At 36.2% G+C, this 13,026-nt stretch overlaps 1 protein-coding gene across 1 annotated transcript in view; it reads right to left on the reverse strand.

Moving 5' to 3' along the window:
• Positions 1 to 13,026, reverse strand: part of LOC138698454 (uncharacterized) — a 659,361-nt gene that overhangs the window by 271,335 nt on the left and 375,000 nt on the right. Inside the window, exon 3 of the mRNA XM_069824399.1 lies at positions 10,589 to 10,686. Coding sequence (XP_069680500.1) covers positions 10,589 to 10,686 — 98 coding nt within the window. The remainder of the gene's footprint in view (positions 1 to 10,588; positions 10,687 to 13,026) is intronic.

Below are 13,026 nucleotides of genomic sequence, written 5' to 3' on the forward strand. Positions count from 1 at the left end.
TTTAAGGTCTGCTTATATATGAATAAATGTAGGAGAAGGGAGAGTAAGCAGAAAGACACGGAATTAAAATAACAGCATTTACAATATGGAACGTAAGGTTAGTCCAATTGATAAAACCAGTGTAGACAATATAGACAAATAGGCCTACATCATTTAATAAAAACACTGAGAACTTTTGGAGTACTATTCTACAAGAACTCCCACCTCGACCAACAAGAAAATAAACTACACAATTTCATCGGCTGTGGAAAAATATTTAGAGAATAATTGAATCCTTGAGTCCAAATTTAAAATTCTTGTCTACAACAAGAACTTGTTTTGTGAGCGGAAGAAAATGCAATTCTTCGGACGTGATATTTTTAGTTCTTGAGGAATAATGAAGACTAAGATGAGAAACTCTACCGCTGTGGAGTAACGGTTAGCGCAGCGCCGGGCATGAGAGCGGCTCCGTTTAGCCTGCCAGAGCTGCTCTCGCTCCGAAAGGCAAGCCGGAGCAGAACGCTCACGCAGTGGCGGACTCACATTACAGCTACCTTCTCTGCATTAATATAACAAGAGCCACGGTTGTTCTATTCATTCAGTCTGTCAGTACATAATAGTTTACAAGGATATTACATCCATCCATTGTACAGTGCAGACTTTATAACACTCTTATTAATTTAATGAAATATTCTTCGCTCTATGCACACACACAAATCATTAGGTTTATTTACACACTCTATATGCACAGTGCTTTAACAATTACATAATGGTATTAATAATGTATAAAAATATGTAATAAAGGATTACAATCAGAAACAGAGAAGGAAGTTAATAATAAACACTATCTTACACTTTTATTTTGCATGAATAAACTATTGTAACAAAATCATACATCTGACAATCTGAAATAAATAAATATTTTATATTGAAACAAAGCTAATGAAACTCAATAACCAAAATATCTATGTAGTTGTTTTCCAAGACTTATGAAGTCCTTTCATTTGCAGAAGCCGTTCAATGTTTCAACAAATGAATTAGCAATGTTCAATCTTAAAATATAATTTAGGTTTCCGTCTGTCATACAGCTTCTCACGCGGGTGCATCTTCAAACTTCGCCATCTATTGCAGAGTCAACCACTGCACTGACAGTGAGTGACGTACAGTATGCATGCGTCACAGCACTCGGAAGTATTGCTCTTTAAAGTAAACAGCTCTCATTTCTCAGAATCACATAACGTGCCCAGTCCTGGATTAGCGTGTCTGACAGTGAAATGAGCGGGCTCAGGTTCAAATCCTGGTTGGAACAAGTTACCTGGTTGGTTTTTTTTTTTCCCAGGGTTTTCCGTCAACCAATTGAAGCAAAATGCTCGGTAACTTTTGGCGTTGGACCTCGGACTCATTTCGCCATCATTAATTCACATATCATTATCATCATCATCATCATCATCATCATCATCATCATCATCATCATCATCATCATCACCATCATCATCATCCATGTCCGAGTTAAGTTCACGGTGCGGCCGGCATGCTGTACTTGTACAAGAGCGCGACCGTTCGGCTACCCAAATATTCACAGAATAGAAGTAATAAGCACAATAAGCCTCAGGCTGTAGGATAACCCTTCGGGTTCCTTCTCCGTACAACAGAAAAAAGAAAGAGAAACCAGTGCTATTTGTCCAAACATCGTTACACATCCGCTACCTGGTGGAAAAATATTGACAGAACATTTTATATTCTACAGTTTCATGATTAGCATCACTAAGTCCCTACAAGGCATGCATGACGTAGCATTTTTTTTTACTAGATCTTCATTTTTATGTATAAAATTGACATTAAATCTATTTTTTTCACAATATTTAAATCCAATGATGGGTACTTCACTTTGCTCCATTCACCCAAACCTCCCATCTTTTAGCGACGCACGACAGCTGTAATTTCTTTTGCAACCGTAGGCGTTACCCTCGTTGCATTATGGTAGGAGAACAGTATACAGCGTAGAAGGGAAACAATCATGCAGGTTTTCAGAACGATTAGCTTATGTTGTACGTAACAAAAAATTGTAATACCATGTTGGTGAAAAATTGATATTTTCCTCCGATTTTTTTTTCCAAATAACATCCTCTTATTCGATAACCTATTGAGAGTAGGATCGTGGTTTCTGTCCATATCGATAGATAATCTAATAACGAATCATTTATCCCTCTGTCGTATTTCAAACCACTGAACGATGCGAATAGACTGCAACGTTGTAGTTAGAGAGAGAGAGAGAGAGAGGGGGGGGTGGGAGATAGTTCACCTAGGGAGACAAACGTGAGTTCATTGACTTCTTACATTTGTGTTACAAGAAGAAAAAGCACTCTGTCAGCGGCGATGTTATCAGAGTGCTGAAACTTCCAGCTTACTTTTCTAATTAACCGTGGATTGCATCACGAAACGTAATATAAATTTTGTATTCAGTTAAGTGTGCAATAACGCCCCTTTCAATCTGCAGGATTATTTCACTTCTACCCTGCATAGCGCCATATTGTAATTAATGAAACACTGTGGTGGAATAACGAAGGCGGAAATGGGAGACTTCCGTGAAAACCTATCACACCAAGCACCGTTTTTTTCCCACTACAAGTTCCAATTGCGCCCGAGATTAAAATGGGCTATGTGACTATTTTTTAGAAAATTAGTTATTGACGTCATTGGAAAGTTTTTGTTGAAAACTTTACACAGTGAAAGGTTTAGTTTCAAAATGATTTATTTTAGATGTGTAAAATGCATAGAAAAAATCACTACATAAAAAATTTGTAGGAAATTTTTGCACTTTTCTTAAAATTCACTTTGGATAACATAGCCCATTTTGATTCGGGCGCCTTTGGACCCTCCAGAATTAAAACCTATGTTATCTGAGTTGAAATTCGACTGTCTAAAGGTTTGGCCTATTTTTTATTATGCTTTGTATTTTTCGTTTTATAGATATTATTTTATATAAGCTACTTTTGTTTCCATTCATGTGCAGTGTAAATTCTGAAGTTCTCTGCGCAGCACTTCAATTGATACTCTTGCTGTATGCTGTCTCTGATGCCAGCATTTTAAAATTATTTACACATGGAATTTGCCATATTAATAAATAGCGATTGTTAGTTCCGAAAGATTCTTATTTGATGTCTTGTTTTTTTTTTTTTAATTTTATTTTTCGGATAATATAGGACTATTTATCTTTGAAGTTTCTAAACACACAATCACAGAAGAATTATTATAACAATTAAATGAACGGTGAATAAATATGATCAGTAGATACAGACACAATCTAAAAAAAAATTGTTAAAATAGGAAATTATTTTGTGAAAATGTGACAATATGATATAAATATTTAAAGCTAAAATACCTTCATTCCTAAACAACTTGAGTAGGTTTACTTCAATATTTACAAAATAAGTCTTTAGAGATAAATAATTTTGTCTATATTAATTAACATACTACTAAATAAAATACAATATACCTGAATAATTAAACAGCTTTTCAGCATCACCAAAACCTTAACCGGATGCAAAGATAAAATAAATAAATAAATAAATAAATAAATAGATAGATAGATAGATAGATAGATAGATAGATAGATAGATAGATAGATAGATAGATAGATAGATAGATAGATAGATAGATAGATAGATAGATAGATAGATAGATAGATAGATAGATAGATAATTTTTTACATTGGCTAGACTCGGTACTGTTTACAATACAACGCAAGTTATTTTTATATATTTTCTGCAAAATATTACACCTTCTGTCAGTTCTGTACGATGGAAATCTCGTGAAATTGTAAAATAAAAAAAATAAGTAGACAACAAAACTCATGGTTGAAACCCGTTTAAAACATTAATTTACACGTATACAGTAAAAGTAGACATGTCAACACTGAACAGACGTTCTCTGGATTAGAAAGAATGAGCAAAGATGGAATATGAAGCACTTATTTTCGTTTGGCTTCTCGAATTCGTTGACGTTTCGAGTTCAAGGACTCTAAAGAGGGATTTGGAGACTTATCTTCCCCTTCGGAACTCCTATAGGTGGAATGTGACTTGGGTTTTTCAAGTGTTTCTTGGAAAACACCACTATTGTCTCCTTATAATGCCTGAAAAGTCTGAATGTGTTGTGTTTTATTTAACGACGCTCGCAACTGCCGAGGTTATATCAGCGTCACTGGTGTGCCGGAATTTTCTCCCACAGGAGTTCTTTTACATGCCAGTAAATCTACTGACATGAGTCTGTCGCATTTAAGCACACTTAAATGCCATCGACCTGGCCCGGGATGAAAAGTCTGATTCAGTGGTTTAGCTGAAGGGCAAAATCGTGAAAAATATAAACATATTACGGTTTGACCATATAACGAACTCATGTCTTCACAAATTTTGAAATTTATCTGACAATACCAGGTTGCAAGGCTCTTCTTTTGATGGGATTTACAACTTGAATACAGATTTTAAAACACAATCCATATCATGATGTAAAAAAAAAACAGTGTAGCCATATTTTGGCATATGGCATTATCGTTTGTAATCCGACAAAGATACCACTTCAATATCCCGTCATTTCGTGTCACTGTTGCATCATACGCTTCTATTTTGGTCACTCTTTGAGTGGTATCCGCTGATTTTGAGTAAAATTAGCGTCGTTTTCCATTTTACTGGGATCTGTATTTTTCGAATTGTGTAAGTATCGGCACATTAATAGGGGGATCGAAAACAAAAGTCTCGTCCGAAACTAGGGCACACTTTAAAAAAGTGTGGACACCTGTGGTATAGAGTAATCAGATGATTAGCCTACTTAGCCCGGCAACATATTGCATCGGGCGTTTTGTCTCGGACGGAACAGTTTTGTGAGAAAACCGTCCTATCCGAGACAGAATGTCCGATGCTTTATGCTGCCGGCATATTATAGAGTAAGCAATCTCTTTTGGTCATATCTATTTGGTCTAATGATTGAACCTGTATGTAGTTTCAAAATATGCATTCCGAATCTAAGCGCTGAGATAGCATCGCGGTGTTCCGAATTTCAGCAATGAGTCATTGATGCTCCAGCGCTATATCAGAGCTTCCATCAGCGTACAGAAGTGGTGGCAGTGTCCATCAGCCTCCATTAGTGAATCTGATTGGTTCTTGCCTAGATCAAATATAGGCCTACCAGATTGCTCGGCGTTATAGGCTTTGACGGTAACAACTTTTGTCAGGTTTACTATGCTGTCATCTAGTTGTTACACAAGGAGTCACGTCATAACTCCCATTTGAATTGCATTAGCGACTGTACTGCCATCTCGTATTCGTTTACGGCGGACGGATGGCGATCCTGGCGGTTGTTCTCTTCAAAGTGCAACCGATTTTAACATGGGAATGAGCAATCTATATGTGATCTAGGGTTCTTGTAAAGGGCGAGAATTGGCATCGTGCACTGTTGTGTCATGGCGGTGTGTTCTGTAGTGTTGTTAGTAATGAACACAACGTTAAAAAAATATGTTAACGGCTGTTGTTAGTAATGAACACAACGTTAAAAAATATGTTAATGGCTTATGAACGAACAGTTATTACTACTGGTTCAAGATATAAATTGTTTGTGCTCTCTTTTCTTTGAGCGAGATGATAGTATGAAAATTTCGCAAACTCTTGCTAGCGTAGCACATACAACAACTCGTACTGCCGCCTTAACAGGCATTGAACCTTCCAGCAGTTTTGTTCCTATTTCGCTGCAGCGTGACGTCATTGATGTCCACCGGTCCGCTGAGATTCGGAATACGCTGAAAACGTTGGAAATGTTATTTTCCAAGACACGGTGGAATACCTAAAAAGTATATTTCTGAAATTTTGACAACTTTCTAAAAACTATTTCACTTCGAAAATAAATCATATTGATTTATCTTGAGAGTTCTAGGCCTCTATATTCTACGTATATATGAAGTTAAAGTTCGTCTTTATATTTTAGATAATTTTAGAATTCAGTTTTAAATCCTTTTCAAGGATTAGACAATTTGCCCATTCCAGCTTCACAGTTGTCTCCAGGGTTTCCTGGTCGTCCTCGATCCTTCTTCCTCTCGGTATATAGTTTAAGGGTACTTCGGGAAGTCTATTGTCTTTCATTCTTAATAAATGTTCAGTCCAATATCGTCTATTGTCTATTATTTTATTACCTACTGATTCAATGTTCAATTCTGCTCTTATTTCATCATTCGTGGTACCTACTTTATTCAATCCTGCACAGCCTTTAATACTTCTGAGGAACTTTATTTCTGCTGATTGAATTTTACTTATTTGTCTTTGAGCTAGTACCTAGGTTTCGCTGCCATAAAGCAATGTGGGTAATGCCATGACCTTATAAAATTTCATTTTAGTCTTCTTCTTAATTTTATTTGTAGAATTTCGTTGTATGTTTCCAGATATTGCTTGAAATTTACCAACTTTAAATTCAATGTTTCTGTAAAATTGTACATTATATCAAAATCATTTAATTTCCTTAACATATTATAAAAAAAAAACGAGGTAAAACAACAACTTAATGATAACTTAGATTAAATTCACTATCTTACACGAAAATAGGGTACCGATACTTTGTATTTAATGACTCAGAGATTATTCGAAGACACTTTCAAGAAACTTACGTTATTGAGTCTGGTTTTTATAACAGTTAAGACTGTATATTTTTTCGTTACTAAACATCTCAAACATAAAAAAAAAAAAAAAACATTATTCAACGAAGCTGGATTTCAACAGATATTAGATGGGCGGAAGATAGAGACTGTACTTTGGATATATGCTTGAACGTTTATTTGCTCGAGTCTAATCTCAGAAGCTTGTCTGGTACCTATAAATTCCTTTTTTTTATTGCACGTTTGTTTTTAAAATCTTAAAGTAGCAGTGAGCTTCGAAATATTTAACACTTTTCTCTTCCAGAATAGTCTCTATGTAAATTGAAATAGGCCTACTGTGTACGAGCTGCGAAGTAGAGATTTATGTTGAAGTCCGATTGAAGCAAAATGTAAAATCTAGACCAATATTCTATGCTCTAAACATAAAGACGCGTAGAATATATGATTTGTAGGAAAATAACCAACTCCCAGAGTCGTGAATAGGTACACTATGTTGGATATTTGACCCGGTTTACTCTCACGGCGAATGTCCATTTAAAACTCACTGCAGTTGTCTGCAGAATCTGTCTTTGACTTTCGGTGAGTACAGTAATAATACGAGTAGGCTACATGAATACTTTGCGTGTAGTTGAAGTTTGTTTGTAAGTTAGAGCATGCAACATTTGAGGTAAAGCTGATAGCTGAGATAATGAGTCATATAATCTACATAATGACTTAAGCCTTTAGTCTTGTTTTATAATTTTAATGTATTTAAAATTCCTGAAAGATTTTATATAACTTAATTAATTATAAACATTAAGATATTTTTCCATTTTTAAGATTAAAATTTCATAACCAACACTAACAACCAACACCAGGCCACATTACTGATTTTTTTAAAGTAAGATTTTAAATTATACATTTAAAGTATTATCGCATTTCATTTTTTTACTTATTTATTTTTTCTTAGAGACGTCAGAGGTATTCTGCTGGAATCATTGCTTAAAAACAATTTCCAATATGGTTGGTATGTTAGTTAGTAGGCCTACTTTGTGTAAGTTTCAAAATGAATTTATTATTGTTGACATAATATATCTGTATTCATTAGTCATAAAATGTAACAATGTTTTTCTTTTGAATCATTACAATATACAGTGCTTTTCTTTCACGCTGCGGCCAGCGCACGGGGGCTCGTACGCCGGCCACAGCCACTGGGACTCCCGCCGAAACAGTTATAATATCCCCGCTACCGCTTTACGTTCTCATAGTTACAGATACAATTACAATGTTCTACGTATATATGAAGTTAAAGTTTGTCTTTACATTTTAGATAATTTTAGAATTGTTTTAAATCCTTTTCAAGGATTAGACAATTTACCAAGGATTATCATAAGAGATGTTGGAAATGTTGTTCTTCTCCATACACACATTCCTGGCATCTTCTCAGAAAATTTTAATTCACACTCGAAAGTTCAATATATGAAATTGAGTCAATTTCTCGCCTGATGTTTTCTTTTAGTTCTTCCAATGCATGGGGGTTTGTTGCATACACTTTATTTTTCAACTTCCCTAATAGATAAAAATCGCATGCAGTTAAATCAAGGGATCGTGTTGCTCTTCGCTTTCTATCACGAATCGACCTCACTTCGCTGAATTTGTTCACAAGTCTTCGCGCGGTTTCTCCGTGTGGGATAGTTAAACCAGGAATTTGGTTTCAAATCGCCTTCTAGCTTCCATACAAGAGTTTGTTGTCACACATGTGTCGTACATAAAAATCCTTTGTGGTAATGTGTAATCATGTCCAGGCATTATTGGAAAACTGCGCAAGCACTGATAACACTTGTAACGTAATTAGCACTTAAAATTCGTACATTTATGCGCATGGAACAGGAACGAAACAAAATAGACAATAGCTTCATATACGCATGGAACAGGAACGAAACAAACTAAACAGTGGCTTCATATAGGCATGGAACAGGAGAGAAACAAACTGATAACATTCGTAACTTAATTAACACTTAAAACTCGTACATTTATACGCATGGAACAGGAACGAAACAAACTAAACTGTGGCTTTATATAGGCATGAAACAGGAACGAAACAGACTGATAACATTCGTAACTTAATTAACACTTAAAACTCGTATATTTATACTCATGGAACAGGAACGAAACAAACTAGGCAATAGCTTCATATACGCATGGAACAGGAACGAAACAAACTAAACAGTAGCTTCATTTACGCATGGAACAGGAACGAAACAAACTGATAGCATTCGTAACTTAATTAACACTTAAAACTCTTACATTTATACGCATGGAACAGGAACGAAACAAACTAGACAATGATTTCAGTGCGACTGCTGTTCACTCACATAACCTGCTGTTGCCACAAACATGCGCAAATCTTATGCGCGGGCAGCGGGAATTCCAGCTGCGGGGATATTATAACTGTTTCGGCTGGAGTCCCAGCTGCTGCGGCCGGTATGCGAGCATAACAATGCAATTAAAATTAATTTGTTAAACGTGTTTAAGGATGTCCTGTTCCATCTTCAGTACCTTTGAGATTGGATCAGCTGTTGTTCATCCTAGTGCATCCTGCTGGTACACTGACGTTCAAAGATATCTCACCCTACCAATCGATAGTGATTATAATTTGTTGGTGTAAGTGTGGATTTTTTAGTTATTACTTCTACGAATAGATGGCGAAAATAATAGTCACTGTTGCCAATCGTAGATAAATATACCCGCATTATAGAATTAAATTTTTCATCCCACTGTACTGATTGTAAAATAACACTGGGTTTAGCTGGAAACCGCTGATATGGCCAATTATGAGAATAATTTGTGCTTAATCAACATAATCATTTTCCCTGACACTTTTTAACGACCCCAAATAATGATGCCACTTATTTGGAACTAGCGGAACTCTTTAAAAGTTTTTCAATTTGTTATATCTTCGGTTCTAACATCCCGTGGTTGGAAAGTTCGCTGACACGATCATAAAATATTAAGTCTGATATCTTTGAACGTCAGTTTACGTAGCTATTGAGTCGGCAATACGTACCAGCAGGATGCACTAGCATGAAAAACAACTTATCTGACCTGAACGCTACTGATGATGGAACAGCACGTCCTGCAAATTTTGATTGTAGTGTTATGTGTTTTAATACTGTTTTATTTATTTCTAATTTGTATGTTATTTATTTGTTATTGAACATAACATATATGCATTTTTTAATGCATTTGTCATCTTTTCCTTATATTTTTATATTGCTCTCACTCTAAAAAAATAATAAATATTTGAATGCTAAAATTTAAATTTACTGACCCTGCGATTATTTATTATAAAACATCTAATACATTTGTGGCATTAAAACGATCAATTTATTATTAAAACTTAATGCTAACACTTTTGCTTTATTTTTTGTGTATATTTTGTTTTTTTTCTTCTACATACATGAGGAGAATACATATTTTTATTATTCCTGTTTGGAATTATTATTTTTTTTTTTAATTTTTGTTCCTTTTGACTTGCAATGTCTACGTAGGCCTATATTCGATGTATACTATTAAAATATGAAAGGCTTAAGTCATATCCGATAAACTCAACGATTGCATTCCTATACACAAATGAAGTCCACATATACACATAACCTACTTGAAAGAGATAATTATTATCCGTGGAAGGGTTGCAATATTTGCAATAATGCTATACAGTTGTGCTTTGACATGGACGGGAAACAAATGAAAGCAAGAAAAAAGAATAAAAGGAAGAATAGAAGGAAGGGGAGGAGAAGGTGGGGGAAAAGAAATTTGATAATAAGATTTCTTTTCAATCAACAGAGTACATTTTACATACATACATACGCATACAAATAACAGTTTCTCGTGCACAAATGTGACATATCATCCCATGGTCTCTGGGTTTTCACTAGCGATTTGTTACCGTTGGTGGAAGATACTAAAATAATGAAGAGAGTAATGCTCGCTTACCTCAACGTGCTGCCGTTCGTAAATATGTAGAATGCTACTTCGGATCTTTCCAGCTGCATCTGCGTCACCAGTTTCCCCAGATCAGTAGCTATGGCCACCTGGAAGCAATGAAAGTAAATCTACTTAATGTTTTATTCATTTGAACACAGTTCAGGTCTGAAGACTCTTCCCGTTCCAAGCCTGCCCTGCTCGTAGCTTGTGTTCTGTAGGCTTGGATTCTTTCGGCGTGATTAACGAAGCATAGGTCCCCTGTTCCGAAGAATCGATTGAGATAAAAGTTTCGATTTCCATTTTGTGTGTACCGCCCAGAAGTGGGTAGACCTCCTTAATGGTTACAATAACGACATGATTCAGAATCTTTCTGTAGGAGTGAATATTAAGAGATATTCAAGAAAAGGGACACACACAGCTACGTGTAAGCCCAATAGGCAATAGATAAGCATTCACTTCCTGCCAAGAATTGAACCCGGGTCCGTAACGTCCTGTAACGAAGAGGAGAACATTTTCAGTCTGAGTGAGTGAGTAAATGAACAAAAGAAGGAACGAAAAGGAACGGACGAGCAGATGAATAAACAGACAGACAGACAGACGGGCAGATAGACAGACGAGCGGACATACAGATAGTTAGACAGACGAACGGACAGACACTCGAACGGATAGACAGACTGACAGACTTACAGACAGACGCACGGACAGAGAGACAGGATGTCCGAAATCACTTTTTGGCTATTAATCACGCTGGAAAAGTGCATTGTCGAAAAAAAACAAGTAAATTAAATTTGAAAGTTTACAATAACCATGCGTAAGATTTACTCACCGTATTTCTTAATAAAACCTTTGGATCACAGATAAAATCACACACCGAATCACCAACAATGGCATTTGAAAGCAAAATAAACACTTTAGGCATCCAACAAACAAAACTCAGTGCGCAGAAACCAGCATGCGTGACTGTCTCGCGCAGATGGCGTATGCTCTCTCTCCCAGCATGCTCCCCGTCTCCAATTACACCACCGAAACTATGCGCATGCGCACGTATTATCTTCTTGTGCTGAACTGAACACGTGTTATTGCTACGGAGTCAGGGAGTCACATAACGTTATATATTAAATATTAATTTAATTTAATTTATATATCTAAAATTTAAATATGAGGACAGTTCTGGTGTAGATAGATACCGATTTTGACACAGCGTATTCCGAATCTCACCGGACCGGTGGACATCAATGACGTCACGCTGCAGCGGAATAGGAACAAAACTGCTGGAAGGTTCAATGGCTATCATGGCTGCTGTACAAGTTGTTATTGTGCTACGCTAGCAAGATTTTGCTAAATTTCCATACTGTCATCTCGCTCAAAGAAAAGAGAGCATAAACATTTCATTTCTTCAACCAGTAGTAATAACTGGTCCGTTGACATATTCGTTCATAAGCCATTAACATATTTTTTTACGTTATGCTAATTATAAACAATACAGCAGAACACACCGCCATGACACAACAGTGCACGATGTCATTCGTCTGCTAATTCCCGCCCTATACAAGAACCATCAGATTCACTGATGGCTGCTGATGGAGACTGCCACCACCTCTGCAAACTGATGGCACCGGTGCGACACCGGTGGAGCATCAGTGACGTCATCGTTGAAATTCGGAACGTCGTGATGCCATCAGATTGCTCAGCGCTGAGATTTGGAATACGCTCTTAGAAAGAGACGATATTGACATCATGTAATGTTATATACATTTAATTGGTTATTGTTATAGCTGCTCTTTGAGTGCACATGTCCGCAACCGTAACCGTTATAGCTATACCAGTAGCCGCTTATTAAAGAACCCGCCTACTGCAGGGGGGTAGGTAAGAGGGGTATAGCATGCGCGGCGCGAGGAGTCTGAGCTGAGTTTTGCTTGTAGGATACCTATAATAGCATAGATATCTGTTAACAGTGCTAAGTTGTATTTTATGACTTTTACACGCCAATAAAATTTTTGATGAGTATGCGTAAAATTTACGTAGGTTAATATTCCAGGGGTTAACTAGAATAATCCAGTGACTAGGTTCACATTTCTGCAGGAGTATACACTATTGATCACTCAGAATAATAACGGCAGATCCCAACTGACCTCAAATTTTTAGATACATGTACACAAATGCATACTCCTACTATTAACCTTTCATAAGGTGTAATATGAAATTAATTGGGATATGCCAAAGCACTCATATTCCACATTGAAAATTAGCCCTTAGCGAAAAATAAAACTTTCTCAGTGAATAAATGGCATATCCCAACTGTGTGACCTTTTGTTTGCATCCACTACGAGTTCATGGCGTTATAATCAATATGATGGCTTCTACTAACTCTTTTAGTCTACTGGACAAAACAAAAATTTTGATATTGCTCTTTGGATTTACTTAGTAAAAATGAAAATTTTCGATTC

The sequence above is a fragment of the Periplaneta americana genome, chromosome 1 (genome assembly GCF_040183065.1).
Source record: "Periplaneta americana isolate PAMFEO1 chromosome 1, P.americana_PAMFEO1_priV1, whole genome shotgun sequence".
NCBI lineage: Eukaryota > Metazoa > Arthropoda > Insecta > Blattodea > Blattidae > Periplaneta > Periplaneta americana.